The 21,797-nt window shown below is 48.1% G+C and overlaps 9 protein-coding genes and 1 non-coding gene across 10 annotated transcripts; 6 read left to right on the top strand and 4 right to left on the bottom strand.

Moving 5' to 3' along the window:
• Window positions 1–316: 316 nt before the first annotated feature.
• Window positions 317–398, top strand: BABINDRAFT_t41. The gene has a single exon. It is a non-coding gene; the product is annotated as a tRNA-Leu (tRNA).
• A 301-nt stretch (window positions 399–699) lies between these two features.
• On the bottom strand, window positions 700–4,136 carry AFL1 (inositol polyphosphate kinase). The gene has a single exon (XM_019127647.1). The coding sequence runs from the start codon at window positions 3,979–3,981 to the stop codon at window positions 937–939; it is 3,045 nt and encodes a 1,014-aa protein (XP_018988261.1). The 5' UTR covers window positions 3,982–4,136; the 3' UTR covers window positions 700–936.
• A 710-nt stretch (window positions 4,137–4,846) lies between these two features.
• On the bottom strand, window positions 4,847–6,487 carry BABINDRAFT_159416 (ribose phosphate diphosphokinase subunit). Its single transcript, XM_019127646.1, has one exon. It carries the CDS (start codon window positions 6,439–6,441, stop codon window positions 5,239–5,241), a length of 1,203 nt encoding a protein of 400 aa, XP_018988260.1. The 5' UTR covers window positions 6,442–6,487; the 3' UTR covers window positions 4,847–5,238.
• Window positions 6,488–6,808: 321 nt separating this feature from the next.
• BABINDRAFT_57034 (uncharacterized protein) lies at window positions 6,809–7,939 on the top strand. Its single transcript, XM_019132273.1, has one exon. The coding sequence runs from the start codon at window positions 6,912–6,914 to the stop codon at window positions 7,569–7,571; it is 660 nt and encodes a 219-aa protein (XP_018988259.1). The 5' UTR covers window positions 6,809–6,911; the 3' UTR covers window positions 7,572–7,939.
• Window positions 7,940–8,010: 71 nt separating this feature from the next.
• Window positions 8,011–10,920, top strand: UTP21 (rRNA-processing protein). The gene has a single exon (XM_019127645.1). It carries the CDS (start codon window positions 8,063–8,065, stop codon window positions 10,793–10,795), a length of 2,733 nt encoding a protein of 910 aa, XP_018988258.1. The 5' UTR covers window positions 8,011–8,062; the 3' UTR covers window positions 10,796–10,920.
• A 410-nt stretch (window positions 10,921–11,330) lies between these two features.
• On the top strand, window positions 11,331–13,254 carry BABINDRAFT_159414 (uncharacterized protein). Its single transcript, XM_019127644.1, has one exon. The coding sequence runs from the start codon at window positions 11,555–11,557 to the stop codon at window positions 12,821–12,823; it is 1,269 nt and encodes a 422-aa protein (XP_018988257.1). The 5' UTR covers window positions 11,331–11,554; the 3' UTR covers window positions 12,824–13,254.
• A 794-nt stretch (window positions 13,255–14,048) lies between these two features.
• BABINDRAFT_159413 (uncharacterized protein) lies at window positions 14,049–15,223 on the bottom strand. Its single transcript, XM_019127643.1, has one exon. The coding sequence runs from the start codon at window positions 14,915–14,917 to the stop codon at window positions 14,357–14,359; it is 561 nt and encodes a 186-aa protein (XP_018988256.1). The 5' UTR covers window positions 14,918–15,223; the 3' UTR covers window positions 14,049–14,356.
• Window positions 15,224–16,493: 1,270 nt separating this feature from the next.
• BABINDRAFT_159412 (uncharacterized protein) lies at window positions 16,494–16,753 on the top strand. Its single transcript, XM_019127642.1, has one exon. It carries the CDS (start codon window positions 16,510–16,512, stop codon window positions 16,741–16,743), a length of 234 nt encoding a protein of 77 aa, XP_018988255.1. The 5' UTR covers window positions 16,494–16,509; the 3' UTR covers window positions 16,744–16,753.
• A 1,072-nt stretch (window positions 16,754–17,825) lies between these two features.
• Window positions 17,826–18,869, bottom strand: DUS4 (tRNA dihydrouridine synthase; the record flags this gene model as incomplete). The annotated part of the gene is made up of 1 exon (XM_019130715.1): window positions 17,826–18,869. The coding sequence occupies one exon, from the start codon at window positions 18,867–18,869 to the stop codon at window positions 17,826–17,828; it is 1,044 nt and encodes a 347-aa protein (XP_018988254.1).
• An 852-nt stretch (window positions 18,870–19,721) lies between these two features.
• Window positions 19,722–21,786, top strand: BABINDRAFT_44157 (tRNA dihydrouridine synthase; the record flags this gene model as incomplete). Its single annotated transcript, XM_019132104.1, has 2 exons — window positions 19,722–20,429; window positions 20,484–21,786. 2 exons carry the CDS (start codon window positions 19,722–19,724, stop codon window positions 21,681–21,683), a joined length of 1,908 nt encoding a protein of 635 aa, XP_018988253.1. The 3' UTR covers window positions 21,684–21,786.
• Between the last annotated feature and the right edge of the window lie 11 nt (window positions 21,787–21,797).

Below are 21,797 nucleotides of genomic sequence, written 5' to 3'. Positions count from 1 at the left end.
AGCTTTGAGTCTGATAATACATATTTCTTACTACTTCCTTGTAAATTCCAGGATATAAACATACTTGTGATCTCTCTTTTTACTATACTCGGATAGATATGGTTTTCTCCGAAAGTGGTCCGATTTGTTCACCGAGACATTCTCACCCTATTTTATCAGACTGTCAGGCTAGAACTCTTTCTGTTTTCATTTTTCCTTTTACTCTGAAAACGATTCACCGATAACACACAGACTGTATCATTGAGGGAATATACGAAGCTCAGAGATGTAATTTATATAATTAGACTAATAACTAGCCTTTTACTGCTACAATAATGGCCGTTTGGCCGAGTGGTCTAAGGCGTCTGACTCAAGATCAGATCTCGTAAGAGGCAAGCGTTCGAACCGCTTAGCGGTCATTATGTTTTTGCGTATATAAGTTGCTTACCTCTCAAGGGATGCAAGATGAGACTTTTGCTTAACCGAAGGACCACTCCATTGTTAGACCCCAACCAAAAGAGTTCTGGTATCGGGACCTACTTTACCAAGAAATGTATGTCTTTATCTGCTCGCCGTCCAATAGTTTCGAATAGCTACAATGTGACTTCAGACTGGCATACATCATTAGCGCATATATAACCCACTTGTGGAGTTATTTTCCCAAGGGCCATATTTCCATACATTTATCATGACTTACGGTATGGAAATGGATCAATATGAATAAGGAGTAAAATGTGATCTAATTGGACACACATGCTTTTGTAACTTGTAATTCGGCAGGAGACAACCGAGTGATCAGCACTCCGTCGGCCACACCCAGGCATGTATACGTCGCTATACCTTAGTTAAATGATTACATGTATCGAAATAAATGGAAAAAATAAAATGTTAAGACAAGCTCTGCTAGCTGGCTACGCCTATGCCCTCCCAGGTATAACCTTGCAAGTTCTGAATGGCTTAGCCCTTCCCCTGGATCAACGGGCTCGAAATATTTACTGGAGTAAATTTCTTCGGTAAGCTTACCCTCGAAAACCTGCTCTTCAACTTCTGCGTCACGAGATCCATATCCAAGTGTCTGGTCAACGAAATCTTCGGAATACACCCGATGTAGTGCTTCGCATCAAGATCAATGTCCAACGGATTTTGGGTATGGCAGCCCGGGCTGATGCCCAACCGGATAGAGTGCTTCTTCACGCCGCTGTCATCATCCGCGCTCTCGTACAACTCAAACACAATCTGCGAAAGGTAATCCAACTCGGGCAAGGCATTGCGCTCGACCTTCATCGGGATCTGCGATTCGTAGATCACGTTGAGAAGCGTGTAGATATGCGACTCCTTCGTGAAGTAGCACACGCAGCCAGGAGTGTCTGTCTCGCGCATGTTGGTGATGTCGTTCAAAACCTGCCTGGACAACGGTAAAGACGTGAGCAAGCCAATGTCCAACTTTTCATCGTCCTCAATCCCATACTCCTGCGGACACACAAAGTCAAACAAGACCTTAGCCAAACGGTAGAGCTCGCGCAAGTTACTGAATTTTGGGTCATCAAACGGCGAGTTGCCATCCGGACGAGCGGTCAGCTTGTTGCCGCTGCTCAAGACCCAGCCAAGCGAACCCACCGACGAGGCCGACGCGACACTGGTGGAACTATCAGGAATCTTGAAGTTGTTCATAGCCAAGATGTTGATAGGGTACTCGCTGACAAGGCACTGGGAGTCGTCCTGAGCCTCCTCACCTGGATCGAAGATAGCCTGGAGGAACTTGCGGTTGTGCAACGCGTCGTACTTCATGGTGTCGTACAACTCGCTGCACTTGGACGGATCGACCTTGTCGATGTTGGCAAACTCGGTGAATAACTTGTCCCAACGTTCGCGGAACAAGTGCGAGTCCTCGCCGCAGCACCACACCTTCTGGAACTCCTCTACGTTCTTGATCGCAAAGTTTGTCTCGAGGATCTTGCGGTGGTAGCACATTAACTCGACGACACGCTTGATGACGACGAACGGCTGGGGCATCTTGGGTGGCCACGCGAACTGGGGCGGTGCCTCCTTCCCTTCACGCAAGAGTGGCTTTAACTTCTTCTTCACCTTGTCCATGAGGTCCTTGGCCGCGTTGGAGTCGTCCAAGAGGTCCTTGCGGATGATGAGAAAGTCGTCGGGGAGACACTCCTCGTCGAGAAACGAGCATGCGGTGAGCTGCGCCGAAGCAACGACACGTCTCTCAGACGATGTGAAGATTTTCACGTCGTTGAGCGCATCTTTGTTCAACAACTGGATGTTCTGACGCATCTGCTCGCCGAGCTCGGTGGCCTGGTACTGGGCGGAGTGAGTTGGTTCCCCACCCCACTTGATGATTAATTGCACCTTTTCAACTTCCCCAGTCTCCTTGTTCAACGATGGTTTCAACTGTACCTTGGTGCCCAAGAAGTCCATCTTCTTTTCCAACGCACGACGCAACTGCGCCAACTTTGCCGCGTCCTCCACGCCCTCACGCTGCGCTACCTGCACGGTGGCAAGCACAACCTGTAAGTCCTCGACCGCGCGGATGATAACCTCTTCGCAGTGTCCTTTAAGTAAGCCGATGAACAACGGTGAGCGGAATGAGTATTTGAACTTCTGTTTAGGGGTTCGGTCGGCATGGCGGATGATGCTCACCATTCCCTTGAACACCCACTTTTGCTTCTTCTCCTCAATCTGCAGCGGTAACTTGACAGACGTTTTGCGCACCATGCGGTTCTGGAGGAACAACTCGCGGAGAATCTTGGCAGAATTTGCGTAGTACGCCTCGTTGTCCTTTACAAAACTGAACCCGTTCACGTCGATGACATAGGAGTTGCCGTTCACACGGAGGAGATCGAAGCCACAGATCGTCTGTCCGAACGCGCGGGAAATACGCAGCGCCACGCTCTGCTCCGCAGGCGAAAGTTTGGTAATGTACCGAATCTCCTTGCCGTGTGTGTTACGCCGCACAATCCCGTCAACCACCGGCGATTTGCGCGTCTCTGCGTGGCAAAACTGTTCGCCCACAGTGTACGCCTTGACATCCTCAAAGTTGTCAGTATCCATGAACTTTTCGTAAAGATAGGACCCATCTGTGCGCGGGTGCGATAATGTGGGGTCAAACTCCGACGACTTGTTGCCAATCTTGCGAAACAAACGCCTCCCACCACCACCGTTTGCCTTCGCGTAATAGATATACACGTTGTGATCCTCGCCGTCCACCGGCTTTTCCACAAACGGCTTGCTCAAAATTTGTCCGTCGACGCAGAGCGTGTCCTCGTCAAGCATCTCCCACTGCGGCTCCGGCACCTCGGCATCGTCAATACCAAGAGCCGCAAGTTTTTCATGGAGAAGCCTGTCCACTCGTGGTCCGCCGTCACGGCTGATTTCGAGCCGTGGCGCCGTTGGCACACCGCTCTGGTCGAGAATCCGCAACACCAACCGCCGATCCCACAACGCCTTCTGCAACACGAGATCGTTGAGGAGGTATGGCTTGCGGAGGTTCGCGTAGCTGATCGCCTTGTCTAGCGGGAATCCCGTGCTGAAGAACGAGATGAGGAAGTCACACGTGGGCCAGTTCTCAATCGCCTCGTCAAAGAGCACTTTGTCGCCAAAAATCACCGTTTCGAATTCGCCATTTGCAATCAACCGGTTGAGGATCTGCCGGCACGGCTTCAGAAGCACCTTTGCGTCCATCGCGCAGACGCCGATGGTGCCGACCTTCGGCAACTTCGGCGCTGTACCAACGGACTTGCGCCGTGCGAGCGACGCGGACGAGCTCCCTGAGCTCACCGAGCCGGGTGGCGTATCCCTGAGGCCGAGAACCTCGGACGTTGACTGGTTGGACTCGGAGGCGGATGTTTTGGGGGTGAAGCCCTCTAGAATTGGTGCGATGGAAGCCATTGCCTTACTTTCGGTGCTGAGCGACAACGGCGAGGGAGTAGGAAGGTATGCTTTGGCTCCCGGTACTGGTATTGGAACCGCCTTCGTTTCTGAGCTGCTCATTATGAAGGAATGATAGATGGGAGGAAGAGGGACGGAACAGGGGTGGATGAAAATTACGTCTTTTCTGTGCGCGAGCGGGCACGTGTCTGTGTGAAGCACGCACTACCCCTTGTGATGGGCCTTCATAGATAATGATAAATTGGCATGGGTTTATGTAATCCTACAAAATTGTCGTAGATAATTTAGGTATATAGTGTGTACCGTTGACAAATAGTCAAAAAAGGATGAGTGCTGTAGAACATCCAGATCACGTGGGAAACTGGCTAATAAACTACCCGAGACATATACTCTGACACGCGTCTTGGTCGCTGGACCACTGATAAGTAAAAGTTGGCTGGCTGCAGCTTACCTGTATGGTTCACGTCTTCAACAATCTTACGTGCGCCGGGTTGAATATCCATCTGCCGTGGGTACCGTGTTGCGTATACTGGGTGATAAGGAAATGAGGTAAATTATTAACGAATAATAACAGTATATGACATCTAGCTATCGCTTGTTGGATACCGATGCGCCTCTACACGCTGCATCCTGAATAGCTTTGTCGGGTGTTCCATTTATAATCCACAAAATGTTTACGATAGTCTCGACAATACTCCAAGTAGAGATTCTATCCCTGACCAAAGCCATTCTGTTTCAAGTTTTAATTCTTACTAAATATTGCAATGCTGTCAATTGACAGAGCTGGCATTTCAAACTCCCCGTCCGAGCAGGCCCGGGCCATTTGCGGACACTAAACTCGCTTCAGTTATCAACGTATAGGGTATTATCAAAAAGCATGGACATTTTTATTGAGCTATACAGGACCATTGCCGTAAACACATCGCACGTTAACTTCCTACACGAGGCAAACCTCAAATTCTTGTAAGGGTTTATTCGTTTAGTAATAGACTACTCCAGTTGTTACCAAATCTACGTATGTAGGCCCCAAAATTTTAGTGCTCCACTCACACACGGTGGAAAAAAAAAGCCGTGTCTGTCGAGACTAAATCTAGGGTAGAGGCCATTCAATATACCAACGCTCCGTTAGTACAACATATCTAAAAGGATATGTGTCCTGCAACCACAATAGGTCGCATCGCTGGGTACCACGTCTGCCTGCAAACGTGAGAAGAAGAAAAATGTCAGAAAAAACTATATAACAGTACCCAAAGGCTAAGAGAACACATGGTTATCATTGAGTATATATATAAATGGCAAGGATGCCAAAAAAAAGGAACGGGTCCACTAGTAATGCAATCAGGAAAGGAAAAGGGCCGCTTACTCAATAGCGGCAAGGGAGTCGAACAACACAGAGATGCTCTCACCGTGGTGGTCGCGACGGATGCACTCCGCAAAAATTGGAGACACGTCAATTACCACCAACTTGGAGGACGACCTCTGCTGGGCTTCGGTGATCGGATACGTGTTGGTGACGATGATCTTGTCAATATACTTACAGCTGGTCAAGGCTTCCAAGCAGGAATCGGAGAAGATCCCGTGGGTGGCAGTCAAGTAGACCTTTTTAGCACCACAGTTCAAACGGAGGTGCTCGGCGGCGGCGATGAAAGAGTTTGGTTTGTCGATCAAGTCGTCCAAGATGATGGCGGATCTGTTGTGGACGTCACCAACCAAGGTGATCAACTTCTCCTGTTCGATAAACTCCGGCTCATCTTCCTCGTCAGAGTTGTTTTCGTAGTCCCTGCCAGCCTCGGTGTGCGGGACGGAGTCATCGTCATCGTCTTGGACGACATGACCCTTGACGATTCTGGCGGTCAACATCTCACTGACAATGTTATCCTCCTGATCCTCCTCAACAAAGTTGGTGGACTTTTTCTTCGCAGCCTTGGCCTTCTCTTGCTCCTTCTTAGGCACATACCCGTCCTTGGTGCGGCGACGGTCGGTGTGGATCATCGCAAAATTAATCTTCAAGCTGTCGGCCAACGCAGTGACTCGCTTGGTACCACCCGGGTTTTTGGATACCACAACCGCGTTCTGGTAGTCCTCGACGTTCTGGCGGATCCAACGCGCGAGGGTTGGGGCCCCGTATAAGTTATCCACCGGTTTGGTGAAAAAGCCCTGCATCTGCGACGCGTGGAGATCCATGGAGACGACATGGTCGGCACCAGCCATGATGATGAGATTGGCCAACATTCTGGCGGTGATGGCACCTCTGTGCTTCTTCATCTTGGACTGCTTGGAGTACGGGAACTGCGGAATCACGGCCGTGATCTTGGAGGCAGAACCACTGCGGCAGGCAGAGATCAAAATCAACAACTCCATGATGTGGTCGTTGATGGTTGGCGAGCCACTTTGGATGATGTACACGTCTTCGTCTCTGACCGAAACGCCAATCTGGATAGAGGTTTCACCGTTGGCAAACTTCTTCAAGGTACACGGCGCCGGGTTGATGCCAAGACGGTCACAGACCAACTTCCCCAACTCGGGGTGGGAGGTACCGACGAAAACTTTGCACTTACGCATGGCGGAGGGGTTCAGAGACAGAATGGCGGCTGGACTGGGGGTGTTCAATTTTAAACGAAAGAGGTTATCTTTTTACGGGTGCAAAAAAACAAGACCTTTCTTGGAATGGGAGTGTAGTGGCGAGAAACAAACTACATTTCAGAAGAAGGAAGGGCATATGGAAAGAAAAAAACGTTTAAAGGACTAAGAAAAGTTTTTATGGCAGGATTTTCGCGCATGAGCTTCAGTACGGCCGGATGGAAGCAGTGGTCACGTGATAGCCTAAGCAAAAACTGCAACGGCGTAAATTAGGAAACGACTCGGGCTCGTTTGAAAGGAAGAGCGTGATATGAGATATGGCGGACTTTGTAACTGTCAAACGGAAGGGGAGATCTGAAGGCTCTGCAAAGGCTCCAGATAACGGGGTGTTGGTGGAGAGCTTGGAACTGAAGGTCCGGATTGTTCAGAAGTCCAAGCTTTTCCAGGAGGTGATGGAAAGCTTTAAACGGTATGCGGTCGGAAGCGAAAGGGTAAAACAGATCCGGTGTCTTGCCCTTGGCTCTCCGTCGCAAGATGCTCCCGCGTTGTACCAGCTAGCATTTCTCCGCCAGGTGGCGGACCATCTCCAAACCACCGAGGTTTCCTTACATGACCCCGCTTTTAATGACACGGATATAGCGTTCATTACGGGTTTAGGGTACTCTGTCAGCGAGGAGGATCCATATAAGGAGGTGCCACACACGTTTTATTTCTTGCCGCATGCCCCGTTGGGATTGACCGAAACAATATTGAGCGAATACAAGCCTGAGATGTTCATGGCGAATGATATAAAGATCCACGGTGAGCGGAAAACCAAAGTGGAGATGTACGAAAAGTACCCGACCATTGCGCTAGCAGCAAACTCAGTAGCGAAGGCATGCCCAAAGGTAGAGGCTGGTGTTCCAGTAAAGTCTACCCCCGTCGATGACGGCTTTGAGACTGTGAAAAAAAAACCCCGGAAGCGAACAAACAAGAATTTATACGTGGAACCAAAGATAGAGTACGACTATACACAATGCTTCTTTAAAACATGCTCCATGACGCGGTACAGTGAGATTGAAGGGCCCTGGGGAAACTCGTTCTCTGACTTGGCGTTACATATATTTGAATAGCATCGGTGGTATACGCATATAATGAGGTTTTTGTATTTGAGGAAGGAGCCCAGCATCCGGAAATTGTGTATGACCTCAGGTCTCTCCGTGCAAATCAACCTTATCGAGAACCATTCTCAAGAGATGGCGTCAGTAACAGGCTAGATCGCTCCCTTGTTAAGTACTATAACATACGGCGGCAGCACCCCTTGGATTTTTCCGCTCAAATGACACGTAAATCGTAGGATAATCACATGGCATAATATATAATATAAAGCAGTCAAATACTCTTATATTTAGATAACAAGCGGTTTCAATGGTTTGAGTAACTCGTCTTGCCCTCGCTGCTCCTTCTCCAGGCTTCCCAAAGAGGAAACACTCGATGAGTTACCCGACCAGTGTGCTTAACTACTATGCAGGAAAGAAAAAAAAATTATGCAGTGAAAAATTCTGAAAGCGTATCAAAATCAACCCTCGCAAACCGTATCATTCTTCATCCCTCCTTCATCAGTATGTCCGACACCAAGAGACAAAAGGTGGTTTCCGCACCTGTCAGAAAGGGTATTTTCTCGCCCTTGCGCTCGTTGGGTGATGTGTCCTCTCACATTCCGTTCTCCCTCGGGACGTTGGGGAACACCTTCTACGTCGTCACGGCAGTGGCGCAAAACGTGTCGCTTTTCGACGCCAACAACTTGCACTTAATGTTCCACTTCCGCGTACCACAATTGGTCACCGCCACCACCGCCAAGAATGAGTATGTGTACGTCGCGTATGGCAGCACTGTCGGCGTGTTCAAGCGCGGCAAGCTCGCGCACCGCATTGCGGTAGAGACCGAGGACGCCATCATCAAGCTCCTTACATTCGGTGATTTCCTCATTGCCGCGACCGAATCCCAGATCTTCCTCTTCAAGAAGCCAACGGGCGGCAAAGTTGCGACAGAGCCGTACACAACCTTGGCTGTCAACGCGTTGAACGGGGCCATCGTGGACATCGTCCATCCACCAACCTACCTCAACAAGATCGTTGTTGCAACCGCCTCCAACCTCTTGGTGTTCAACCTTAAGACTGCGAAGTTGTTGTTCACGTCGCCTGACTTTGTTGAACCCATCTCCGCGCTCACGGCCGCGCCGGTGCTTGACATCGTCGCGGTGGGCCACACCACAGGTGGAGTCACCATCTACAATATCAAGAAGGCAAAGCAGTTGAAGCGTGTGGTGTGCGGCGAGACGCGTGTGTCGTCGGTTTCGTTCCGCTCGGACGGGTCGCCGCACTTTGTCGCGTCGTTGATGTCAGGTGACTTGTTCTTCTACGACTTGAACAAGCGCGCACGCATCCATGTACTCCGCACGGCACACAAGGAGGCGTACGGCGGTGTTGCACGGGCAGAGTTTCTCAACGGGCAGCCGATTGTTGTCACCAATGGTAACGACAATCAGCTCAAAGAGTTTGTGTTTGATCCGTCGTTGTCGACCTCTAACACCGCCATCGTTTCGCCTCCAAGATTCTTGCGTGGGAGGGGTGGCCACTCCGCGCCGCCATCGCAGATTGTGTTTCAGAACGAGAACGCGCACCAGTTGCTCTCCGCCTCGCGTGACTTGTCTTTCTGGTCGTTCTCGCTCCGCAAGGATGCACAGTCGTTTGAGATGTCGCAGAAGCGCAAGATGACGTATGCAGATGGTGTTTCGGGTAAGTTTCCGGAAATTTCTGCTATCGCCATCACCTACGCGCCGACCGAGTTCGCCGATGTTGTCACCGCACATAAAGACACCGCGTACGCAGTCACCTGGCACTCGAAATTGAAGAAGATTGGCCAACACACCTTGCGCACCGTTGACCAGGGTGTTGTCAAGGCTGTTGCCATCACGCAGTGCGGTAACTTTGCGCTCGTCGGTTCTGCGGGTGGCAGCATTGCGTGCTACAACTTGCAGTCCGGGATCTTGCGTAAGCGCTACAACTTGCACAAGAAGGCGGTAACCGGCTTGGCTGTTGATGGAATGAACCGTAAGATGGTTTCCGTAGGGTTGGATGGGGTTGTCGGCTTCTATGACTTCACCCAGTCGACCTACCTCGGTAAATTGGTTTTGGACGCCCCAATCACCCAGATGGTATACCACCGCTCTTCTGACTTGTTTGCCTTGGCCTTGGACGATCTTTCGATCGTAGTGGTTGATGCCGTCACCCAGAAGGTGGTCAGAGTCTTGTATGGCCATTCCAACAGAATCACTTCCTTGGACTTCTCTCCAGACGGTAGATGGCTCGTATCCGCGTCGCTCGATGCAACCATCCGTACCTGGGACTTACCAACCGGTAACACCATCGATGGGATCCGCGTGTCAAATGTAGCCACCTCGGTCAAGTTTGCTCCTACCGGCGATGTTTTAGTATCTACCCATGTCAAGGGCAACGGAGTCGCTGTTTGGACGAACCGTGCACAGTTCCGGCCAGTCTCTACCCGTCAAATCGAGGAGGACGAATTCTCCTCCGTCGACTTGGCCAAGGAGTTGTCTCTCGGTGAGGTTGGCGTGTTGGATGGTGCGTTCGACGAGGTTTCCGCCGATTTTGGGGGTATTTACACCTCTGTCGACCAGATCAATGAGGATTTGTTGACTTTGAGTGTTGGCCCAAGATCCAAGTTCAACACCTTGGTCCACTTGGACACTATCAAACTCAGAAATAAGGTCAAAGAAGCGCCAAAGAAGTCGAAGAACGCGCCCTTTTTTCTCGCCTTATCAGGTGAAACGGTCGGTGACCGTGCATCCGTTGCTGAGGGTGTGGCTCCTGTCGTGGATGCCAGTATTACCAGCGGTGACGGTGAGAGTAGCTTAAGCAGCCTCAGGGCGGGTGCTAACGTCTCCTTCGAATCTAGGTTCACCCAGTTGTTGAGAGAGGCCGCTGAAAAGGAAGACTACGTTGAGTTCTTGGCATACTTGTTGGCGCTCTCGCCATCTTCCATTGACTTGGAGATCAGGTCGTTGTCTAGCGTTCCGCCGTTAAATGAAATGGCAAACTTTGTGGACGCCTTGACCACAGGGTTGGGCTCTAACAAGAACTTTGAGTTGTACGAGGCGTTCATGAACATGTTATTAAAGGTGCACTCAGACGTGGTGCATGACCTTGGGAAGAACGATGAAGGCTTGCAGACTGCATTGGTTAGATGGAATGCGGTGACGAGTGGGAGAGGACAAACTTTGGAGGGGTTGGTGAAGTACTGTGCTGCCGTGGTGAACTTTGTAGGGACAGTCTAAGCCAGCGAGCGAAGTCGACCGTACCCGGGAGATTTGAAAGCTCTAACAAGATTAAGAGATTAGACTGTATATGATCTAAAATAATATATACTCATTAGGAATAATATGCAAGAGGTAAAAAACGGCAACAAGAAAAGTGCCATCCCCGTGGAGTAGATCTTTTATACCTACAACTTTCATATAGCTAGGGAGGAATAGTACTATATCCAGGTAATCAACTCCATCAACGTACGTGTCAGTATTAGGGGTACTTGGGACGTCGTATCTAGGGTTTATACAATCACCTACAAGATTCTATATTTCCATACCAGGAAGCGCAGTTTTTTTTTTTGTGGTGCATTTTCTGCGGGGTCTTGCCGATAGAAATACCTGGCACCAATGCCCACAAACAAGGTATTGTTCCTCTATAACACTTAAAAGGTCATAGTGTCTGCTCTATGCTGGCCTTTCTCAGTTTTAAGCTTCAACTTTACCCCCTAAAGAGCGTCACTAACATCATTGTTTGTTGATTTCCACGATAAGCCCCCTTAGGAAAGTTTACTGGCACCGGTGTGGGGGAAAAAGTGGGGGCTGAGAAAAGTGGATCCTAGACGACGGATATTCCACACCGATTCAGTATCTCTATCCGTTAGAACTCCGATTATTGAAATTAGGTTGGCTAAGGATAGTCCCAATATAAATTCATCAAAACCTCTCCCCCTTTACACCACCACTCTTTTGCTAATCCGCCACAATCCATGCACAATTAACCCTTTCCCCATGATGTCCATCGCTGATCTCTGCAAGCTCCTTGTGACCGTATCCTTGGTATTTGTCTCCAGCTTGTACTTTCTCCCTTCAGTTCTTAGTAAGATAGCCTATACTTTCTTTCCCCAGACCGCCGGAGGCTCAAAACCGACACCGAAGCAACACCAGACGTACGAGTATGTAGCCAAGTTTTTGAACTTCTTTTACTGGCTTCAGGAAGTAGTATTGCCTGCCCAGCTCTTGGGCGAAGACGGAGGATTAGTCTCCAAAATCTTTGTTTACCCGATCAAATCGTGTGGTTCCATCGCAGTTGACAAGTGGGTCGTTAATGAGCATGGTTTGGCCTACGACCGCCAATACATGTTGGTGTATAAAAAGAAAAACTCGGGTCCAGAATCGGCGCTCGTTACATTGTCCCACACCCTGTGTCCGATGCTAACATCACTTGTAACGAAGTTTATCCCTGGCAAATCCGATGAAACATATTTCACAGAAGCACTTTTTGAATTTAGCTACCCTGCGGCCGAAGGCTTACACGCGGCGGGAAGTTTCACGCTTCCGGTTCATGTCACCGACGAGTACATTAAAGTGCACGCGGAACTGAAGTCACCCATTCTGCATAACCTCTACGGTGTCGGCTTTACGGCCCATAGCTTGGTAAATGTGTTACCACGCGCCTTTATTGAGAATTTAAAGCTTCCCGAATCTACAACCTTGATTTACTCCAAGACGGGAAAATTTGTCAAGACCAAATCCCCCAGTCCTGAAGTTTTCCTGCAGAAAACCCCCCGGGAGGAAGGGAATGCGTTCAGAAAGACGTTGTTCAGCGATTACTACCCGGCTTTGGTTTTCTCGCAGAGAGACGTTGACTATGCCAATAAGTGCATTGAAGCCAACACTGACGTCGTAGCGCCAGTTCCAAAAGTGACTGCGTACACATTCCGCGGTAACATTCTTGTATCCGGTGGTAGGAGTTCACGGCCCCATGATAACGATACGTGGGCAAAGTTTACGATCAATCTGAAGACTACAGGCGTCAAGCATTTGTGGTATGTTGCCATGAAATGTGCCCGTTGCTCGAGTTTGAATATTGTCCAGGGAAAGCTAAACCCAAAGTTGCCCGTCAGTCGAGCCTTAGCAAAGTATCGGAAGGTGGAGAGCAGCAAGGAGCTCTTCTTTGGAATTTACTGCATTCAGGACGATTTTGGATACGAAATTAACACCGGTGATTCCATCACTATATTGGGGAGAAAGATCAGCTCTGCTGCCCCATTGGAATAGAATTAGGGTGTGTCAGTTTTTAGCAATGTGCAGAAACCATAGAGGCTGAGATCCGGCTGTACCGTTTCGATCCATAGCGGTGGTAGGTTTCTGATAGATCGCGAAGATCATATCTAATTTCTGTCTCCTTTTCTGGGTTCGACTGTCTTTGTTTTAGAACAGTTAGAGAAACTAGCTCTCGTATAAAGTGCATCTAGGTTGTGTTACTTCTCGGGTTATTTTGAATAAATTTTGAAACCACCCCTTTTAACTTAGTGAAGTGGCTTATCGGAGAGATTTACGTGATGGTCGAAGCCCGTACGCTGGTATTAAAACGATATGTTTAGCACCCAGACAAAGAATGTTCCCTTTTCGAGGTGGCTTTTATAGTAGGGATTCAAGTGAGTATTTTTGTATGGTCCTTGTACTTCCTGTTTTGGGATCAATCCGACGCGTTTTTTCAATTTCAAAAACTCTAAATTCCTGTAGCTATCCGCTGGGAAATTCCTTACAGACTAACTAGGCTATACCCTGGTGTTCGGAAATGTCTAAAATAACGGTAGAAAATAAGAAGCAACAGCCGCTTCAGCTGTGAATGAATGTTCAAAGAGTGAGCCCTGGTAGCACTAAAACACAGGAAAACTAAGGTTCGGTCCTGAACACGCCCTGTGGAGGCGATATCATTGTTTATTGTGTAGTCAGCGGAATACTGCTTCCATGGGGTAGGACTTGGGTCATGGATAATCGCAAATTGGAAAGGTCTACGTCATCATTACTTCACATCCGGAGTATACTGCCCTGCATACGACGTAACTCACACAACACAGTCATTCTAGGAATATAGAGTTGTTTCATACTGTTCCTGTTTGTTGGACACTGTCAAACATGTGACCGTGAGCGGTACTTATTTTTGTCATTGGAAAACTGCTGTAAATAAGTATACGTATATAGCGCTGTATGTGGTCTAGGTTGCTGAGATGATGGGGTTATATTCTACTGCATCAAATATCAACCTAAAACGTACTACGTACCCGCAATTTTATGACGTATGGAACGTAGACAGAGTATGTAGGCTACGAATACGACAAGCTATTCTAACGAGAAGCCCCCTGGCTTCTCTAAGGTAATGGCAAGCCAAGTCACCTTAAACCCAAGTTATAGGCCATAGATGCAGCAACACCAGATCTAGGTATCATTTTGCAACGTGATGAAAGAATACTAGCGCTGTGCGGAACACCTATTATCATCTGATCATACATCAATTATAAATTCAAATAGCTACTGGAACCATTTGCTTTAGGCGGTATATCAAGCAATGTGAGAAGCAAAATAATAACCCATGAAGCCAAGATACAACTAAGAAGAAAAAAAAAGATACAAGAATCCTAGGGTGAGTTTTGAGGCTAGTACTAGGGCTTTCGAGTAATATGCAACGAGGCGGCCGCTCCTGTGACCGGAGTAGGAGAAATACGCATGTGGGGTAGATTTAAGCAAAATGCAACCCGGAATAGCTAAGACCAGCTTAAGCAAGGGAAATGCAAGTAAAACGGGGACTTAATGAGTACAAGACAACAACCACGTCCGGTAGTTGTTGGATATATAACTCGTGTCTTGTCTGTTGCTTCTGTAATTTTGATCGAGATCTATCACATCGAACTTTAAGTCATCAACCATTACCGACAATTGAAGAGACTCTGTTTGATATACGGAAGGATCAAAAATATCGGCACTGAACGTGTAATTCAAGTCAAGGATGGTAGGTTCAGAAACAGTACTCTTCCTAGAGCCAAAGAACTGAGATTCGTACAACAACTGAACATCCATAGCATTGTAATCACGCGGTGGGCTCGCACTTTCGCTGTGGCTATGATGGAAATTGCTAAACGGCGCGTCTGTGTGTATCAGGGGGCTAAAAGGCTGCTGTGGGGAATGAGCACACGTGCCATGGTAATGAGGCTCGTCTCCTGGCTGTTCTAAGTAAGGAAGTTTCAAAATCGATTCCGTCACATCGATCGAACGATTCAAGTCTGCTAAGCGACAAGCGTCAGAGCAGTATATAGCACCCGGGGTACACAAGTTGCCGTCAACCACACAGTAGTCGTCTTGGAAGCACATGATGTATATGGGTAAGAGTAAGGTAAAAGGAGAGATGCTGATGAATAAAAATATGAGGTATGGAAACACACTAAGCGTGATATATGCGAGTGACAGTGGGAAAGGATAGCTAAGGTAGAGGGCACCTTAGGAGAGTATGTAATGTCAGTGTCAAGAAAGTTGGAAATAAAGTCCGATGAAAGACCAAACGAGATGTGAACTGGTTATATAAGTGATAGAAAAGTGTGGAACTCGGCGTCTAAATCTCGGAGCCAACAAAATAATGCGTAGTAGTTAGACAGCAAGGGGGGTGCTGCATAAAAAGCCGTCATCGATTGATAATACGAGGAGGTTACGGTGGGCTGTGAGTGTCATTTTCCATGATGGAATCTGAGGCACAACATTTAAACTTCACACAACATTTTGTAACGAAATTGCTCATTTAGATAGATCGTCCCATGCACTTGCGTGCGTATTGACGCATACATGCATAACCTGCACCACTGTGGTGGTGGAGGGGAACCACATTTTCTATTGGCCGCGGGCAAAGAAAAGAGAATGGTAGAGGGTTACTCAGAAAATTCAAGAGGTTACACCGCGTGCTCATGCAGTGGACTAATTTCAAGGGTTATGCATGGTTGTATGGAAGGGGTTAATTGCAACAAGTTTAGATCGAACCAAAGGATTATTATACATGACGTCGCGAAGCTATGTAAACAAACTACCGCGAAAAGGTCATTTTATCCTTAGGTTTCAGTGTTTATAGGCAATCGGTATGCAAAACCGGTACCGCGCCGGTACCGCAATAAATACTCGTATACACACCTCACACATGACCATCATCTATTGATATGGTATCCAACACGATCTGAAATTTCCGTGCTAGATCCGCAGGAAACAGGAAAAACAGTAAGGCCGCAGTGCCACTTTCTCTTTCCTTTTTGTTTGCTGTAACAGGTATTTCAATTTCACGTGATTAGCCCGACGCAGTAGAGTGCTCATATGTAAACCACCAACGACCTAACCGACATCTACTTCATTTCACTTAATACAGAACGTGTTTCGGCTCATAGAGTGCTGAGGCGCCTCGAGCCGCTGCCCTGTCTGGCCCCGGATATTATAATCTAATACTGCATGCTTCCCAAAGAGGTGAGTTTGATGCTTATCGGCGGCTTCACGCTCTGGGGGCGGCTTGCCAGATTGGTATTAGCCATGCCTAGAACCCCACAGGTTGTGGGGTAGCTGGAATATGGAGAAACGCACCATGGAAGGATCCACGCTGTATGCAGTCCCGAGCGATGAAGTCACGGCCTGGACTATGAGCACGATTCGTGGCTTCGACTCGCACGTGCGTATACGTCTAGAAGAAATCTAGTCGTGGTCATGGGTTGGTATTTCTAATAGATGATTGGGTAAACTAGTAGACAAAACAGGAATTAGAATGGCTCCTGCGAAAGTTAGTTGATTACCGTTGTCAAGACGCCAGAAATCGATTCCACTCCAGGGGCATGTATAGCCGTATTGGTGGAAGTCTGTGCCAAAGAGCCGCCTCTGAATCCTGGCTATGTCTACCACCTAGTTTCATTGTCGGGTGCCAACAAGGGTCAACGAGAATGTATGACCATTCGACCGCCAACTATGGGGGCTATCAACCTCATATAACAAATTATGGTTGGCATCCACCTGGATTCACTTTACGGTACACATCGCCGGTGAAAATACGTGGTTTCGAAAGCTTTTGGTCTCAAACGGCCAAAGCAAGTCTACACCTAACCGTCCTATATGGCTGCTATCCTTTGGGTCCTGAGTCCCTAGAATGGAAGACGCCTGGTATTGGTTCATTTTAGCACTTGGAGTTGAATTTCCTACACTCGTATGTCCGAATCCCCTGTCAAAATCCTTCGGTCTGTAGTAGACATAGGTTTGACCGGTTCAAAGTGGGGATCGTGCCGACAAATTCCAACTGCATGCAAGTGGAAATTAGAGAGCCGCCTGACGACAATATCAGATGTCTGACGTATTCCTTTCTTACAGGGTACAGCTTGCACCACAAGCCTGCATGGAAAAAAAAGTTTTGGCAGGGGGGTCCCCCGCATTTCATGCAGGAGCCGGAATATGTATAAAAAAGCTACGTGAAAACTTTTCATTTTCAAGTCGCTAATCTCCCATTACGTTAAATCGGTACGTACAGAACTTTACCAAGACGGTAATCAATCGAGAAAAAGTGGTGGTCGATGAGTAATTCAACAATATTTGGCCTGAGGGGACTTTTCTAGGACTAATTCTTGGGCGCTCGACGCTAAGTTCTACACCCATTCTCAATAGTCCGTACTTTGCTCCATATATAATTACGAGCTAAAACCCGGATATCGTTAAATGTGCATGTCCATACTCCTGAAGCTGTGACAGATCTGACCTTACCACTCTCATTCTACTACCCAAAGGCATTGGCTTCCATCTCAACCACTTGTGCACATACGTGTATCTCGGCCATGTAATACACGTTGACACTCCAAGGTTTAGTTACTGGCTCTCAAGCACTGGTTAATTAATACAGTAGGTCTTCACCTTGAAATTTCAATATTAAACGAAAAAAGAATAGAATCGGCGAGGGTTCGTGGACTAATCAGAGTTGGTTAGATATTGGATCAATGATACATATGCTCCATGCGCTGATCTGGGTCCTCTATCGGGGAATCAAGGCCATGTATGAGAATTTTGAGAGGCAACAAGATTTTAGTTACAAATGTGGTCATGAAATATAGGCATCTAAAAGATTTAGGAGATAGTGTGGGGGTGGGAGATGCAAGCGGAAATCTGTTTTTCTTCCCTCTTGCAGACACGCAGTAGTCTGGGAGACGATCCATCACGTATGGCAGTCCTTGAAGCTCTACATTATAACAATTCCCACGGCATGCTTCGATATAATCTAGATTCGGGCCATTTCCTCCCTTCTGACTCTCCAAGCTGGTTCGACTGACTCACCAAACCTGGCTTCGCCGCGTCTTCTTAACTCAAAGTTATCATCGAACCAATCAATCAACTCAACCAAGCTCTTGGTGTCATTCATTTGTTTCACCACCTCACGCTTAAGCACCTTTTCCAACATGACGCTTAAATGGTGCTGGGTAATCCTGAACGGTAACCCGTAAGCCGAAGCCAAATCCCAGAACACCTCAACGGCACCCCAGGTAGTTTTGTCGTAACCGGCGAACATAGAGGGATTGGCAAGGATACCTCTTACGGCCATCACACCATCACATCCAGTCTTCTCTCCGATTTCATACGCATCAGCGAGTGAGAAACAATCACCGTTGGCGACGACTGGACAGCTGACCGATTCTTTTACCAACCTGATAGCTTCGAAGTCGGCTGGTTGGGACGATCTCGTGGTTTTGGTTCTCCCATGGACGGTAATCCAATCCACACCGGCAGCTTCAACCATCTGGACAAATCTAACCGTTTCGTTCAAGTCCTTGTGGATTCTAATCTTGGTCTCGATCAACACTTTCGAACCGTACTTTTCCTTAACCGCCTGGACCATTCTTGCCACCTTTTCCGGTTCGGTCATTAATGCAGCACCGATACCTTCTCTGACTTGTTCTTTGATCGGACAGCCACAGTTCAATCCAATCGCATCAACGTATGGATGAATCATTTCGACGAATCTTAGTAAATCTGTTTCGTTATTAGCACCAACCTGGACGATAACGCAACGGTCATCTTCGTTGGTTGTAAAGTCCGAAAGACGAGCAATGTCGTTACGAACAAACTCTCTGGCGAGAATCATAGGTGTATACACGATGTCAGCCTTGAAGTGACGGACAAGTTCCCTGAACGGAAGCTTGGAGTATCTGACCATCGGGCCACAGATAAACGCTGGTCGGCTTTCAGCGGCACACTTTTTGAATATGTTTAACGGGTTGTGCTCTGGTCGTCTGGCGGAGACCGTGGCATTTGGGGAAGCAGACATGGTGCAGATGGATATAGACTTGTAAACGGAAGGGGGTAGGAGGCGTGATCTTACTCCGAGGGTGTGAGGAGTGAAAATTTTGAAAGTCGGGCTGTGGGAAGAGAGGGGATTATATACCAGCGAGATCCTTTGAATAATCTAGTATATATGACTTGTTTTAGGCGGTAAAGGAGGGGAAATAGGTGTTATCTAATCGGGAAGGCCTCAGAGACGAAAAATTCTGGTGTACAATGAGTGTTGGCGTTATCCAGATCTCAGCGTGAAATTTTTAAGGCGCATCTCATCGTTCTCATAGACCTACCCTTTCAGGATGATAGCCGCTCTCGCGTTTGCATACCGGATTGAGAAGGTGGATCCTGAGTTATAGACACCAGCACAGGATAGTATAGTAATCCTTTGGAGATGCAAACCGATTAAAGAGTCGGCAGCGAGCGTCATGTCAGTGGCATGGTCAAATAATCCGTTATAGTCCCGTACAGTGTCGCTTTATCCAACCCCTGTGAAGATTGAGTCGCGTTGGAGGAGAATCCAGAAACCGTATATAGTTTAATGAAGTATAATTTTTTGGTTTGACATACAACGTTGGCAATATAACCTCAGATTATGATACCAGCTATTGGGGTAAATATTATCTGTGCTTTTCACGGTTCGCCCCGATGGTTGGTATCATAATCTGAGGCTACAACACCAATGTGTGCCTCACTCAAGAGCAACACTGGCAATGTCGCACCGCGATTTTCTGCCAGTCCTGCACGTGTAAAAGTTTTCGCTGATGAAAAATTCAATATACATATGCAGAGATTATAAGGATATCTCACTCACAGATTAGGTTCACTTTCAAGCCCGATAAAAATGTCTGACGAAACTCTCAAGAGACCAGTGTCTCCCGTACAGGTTGAACCTGAGGCCAAGAAGCAACATACTGAGGGGCTAGTAGTCGCAACCCCACAGCCAAAGGATGACCATTTCGCTAAGGGGATTGCTCCAATTAAGGCTGAATATCTTATTCCACATGTTCCTGGCACCCACAACACCATCACATTTGACGACGAAGAAGGCTTGGGTGACAGAGAAGATGCCGGGGAGGAAGGGAGTGACAAGCGCGGGAAGGGCCGAGGCAAGAAGGCCAGAGGACAAAACAAGAAGAGGGATTTGGCCCAACACCACGAAACCATCAGACTCTGCTCCACTGTTTTGGATCCAGAAAATGTCAAGGAGTGCCGTTTTGGTGCCAGCAAGTGCCGTAATACTCACAATGTGGAAGAATACCTTGCCTCTAAGCCAGCCGATATCGAGGGCATCTGTCCAGTTTTCAGGGCCATCGGTTACTGCCCAGCCGGATTGAAGTGCAGATGGTTGCACAGTCACTATAACAAGGAGCTTAACAAGTTAATCAAGGACTTGGGCGTCATGGAAGCTGCCAAGCAAAACAACTACGAAGTCAACAAGGCTGACATCCAAGCCAAGGCTGAGTTGCAGAGAAAGAAGTTTGACTTTGCGATTTCTAACCGGGTAATCCCATACTTGGACTCTTTGGTCCAGAAAGACCTACCAAAGAAGGTGGCTCCATTGGCTGATACAGAGACCCTTGCCCCAGTACCAGCCACCGAGCAGTCTACTCAAGACAAGACCAAGGAGCTGATGAACGCGTATGTCGAAGCCCCATTCAAGCCAGCGGAAAAAAAGAGACTCAACTTGCACAGAGCCAAGATTGTTTCCCCGTTGACCACCGTGGGTAACTTGCCATACCGCCGTCTTATGAAGACCTTGGGTGCCGATGTCACCTACTCCGAAATGGCCTTGGCTTTCCCAGTGGTCAACGGTGCCAACGCCGAATGGGCTTTACCCAAGGCCCACCTCTCTGAATACCCAGGTTTTGGGGTTCAGATCGCCACTGCGAAGCACTGGCAGGCTGTTAAAGCCACCGAAGCCCTCGCCAAGTTGACCACCCACGTTTCTGAAATCAACTTGAACTCTGGTTGTCCGATCGACTTGTTGTACAGACAGGGCCAAGGGTCTGCCTTGATGGAACAGCCAGCCAGAATGGTCAGGATCTTGAACGGTATGAATATGGCGTCGGGCGACATCCCCGTCACCTTGAAGATCAGAACCGGTACCAGAGATGGCCACTGGAACGGTGCCGCTGTCGTCAAGCGTGTCTTGAACGATACCGATGTCGCTGCTATCACTATGCATGGCAGAAGCAGACAACAGAGATACTCTAAGGAGGCCAACTGGGACTACATTGGCCAAGTTGGTGAGATTGTCGAAGCGTACAACAACGACAAGGAAGAGGATAAGGACTCTGCCGAGACCCGCAGAGTGTTCTTTGTCGGTAACGGTGACTGCTACAACTTTGAGGACTGGAACCAGGCCGTCGAGAGAAAGGGTGTTGATTCGGTCATGGTTGCGAGAGGTGCCTTAATCAAGCCGTGGATCTTTGAGGAGGTTGAGGCCGGTCAATACTTGGACAAGTCTGCAACCGAAAGATTAGATATCTTGAGAACCTACGCGAACTTTGCCATCGAGCACTGGGGATCCGACGAGTATGGTATCAAGCAGGCCAGACGGTTCATGTGCGAATTCTTGTCCTTCTTCCACAGATACATTCCGGTGGGTATCATGGAGAGAATGCCAGCCAAGTTGAACCAAAGACCGCCGATGTGGAAGGGTAGAGACGACTTGGAAACCTTGTTGGCAAGTACCGACTACCGTGACTGGATCAAGATCACCGAAATGTTCCTCGGCAAGGTAGGCGAGGACTTCCACTTCACTCCTAAGCACAAGAGTAATGCGTACGAACCCCAGGCGTAAGAGCAGCAGCATGCCTGTGAACGTTCACTTTGTTTAAATAGAACTAGAAAAAAAAATAAGCTGGCATTTCTTGTAAAAATATGCCAACACTTGTATAATATGCAATCTATAATA

This window comes from Babjeviella inositovora (genome assembly GCF_001661335.1).
Source record: "Babjeviella inositovora NRRL Y-12698 unplaced genomic scaffold BABINscaffold_1, whole genome shotgun sequence".
Taxonomy (NCBI): domain Eukaryota; kingdom Fungi; phylum Ascomycota; class Pichiomycetes; order Serinales; genus Babjeviella; species Babjeviella inositovora.
The sequence above is the reverse complement of the archived record's forward strand: the minus strand, read 5'-3'. Positions and strand labels throughout refer to the sequence as shown.

Bases quoted from the DNA above. Each gene is read 5' to 3' on its own strand.
- AFL1 (XM_019127647.1), bottom strand. From the start codon at position 3,981: ATGAGCAGCTCAGAAACGAAGGCGGTTCCAATACCAGTACCGGGAGCC.
- BABINDRAFT_159416 (XM_019127646.1), bottom strand. From the start codon at position 6,441: ATGCGTAAGTGCAAAGTTTTCGTCGGTACCTCCCACCCCGAGTTGGGG.
- UTP21 (XM_019127645.1), top strand. From the start codon at position 8,063: ATGTCCGACACCAAGAGACAAAAGGTGGTTTCCGCACCTGTCAGAAAG.
- BABINDRAFT_159414 (XM_019127644.1), top strand. From the start codon at position 11,555: ATGATGTCCATCGCTGATCTCTGCAAGCTCCTTGTGACCGTATCCTTG.
- BABINDRAFT_57034 (XM_019132273.1), top strand. From the start codon at position 6,912: ATGGAAAGCTTTAAACGGTATGCGGTCGGAAGCGAAAGGGTAAAACAG.
- BABINDRAFT_159413 (XM_019127643.1), bottom strand. From the start codon at position 14,917: ATGTGCTTCCAAGACGACTACTGTGTGGTTGACGGCAACTTGTGTACC.
- BABINDRAFT_159412 (XM_019127642.1), top strand. From the start codon at position 16,510: ATGTATGACCATTCGACCGCCAACTATGGGGGCTATCAACCTCATATA.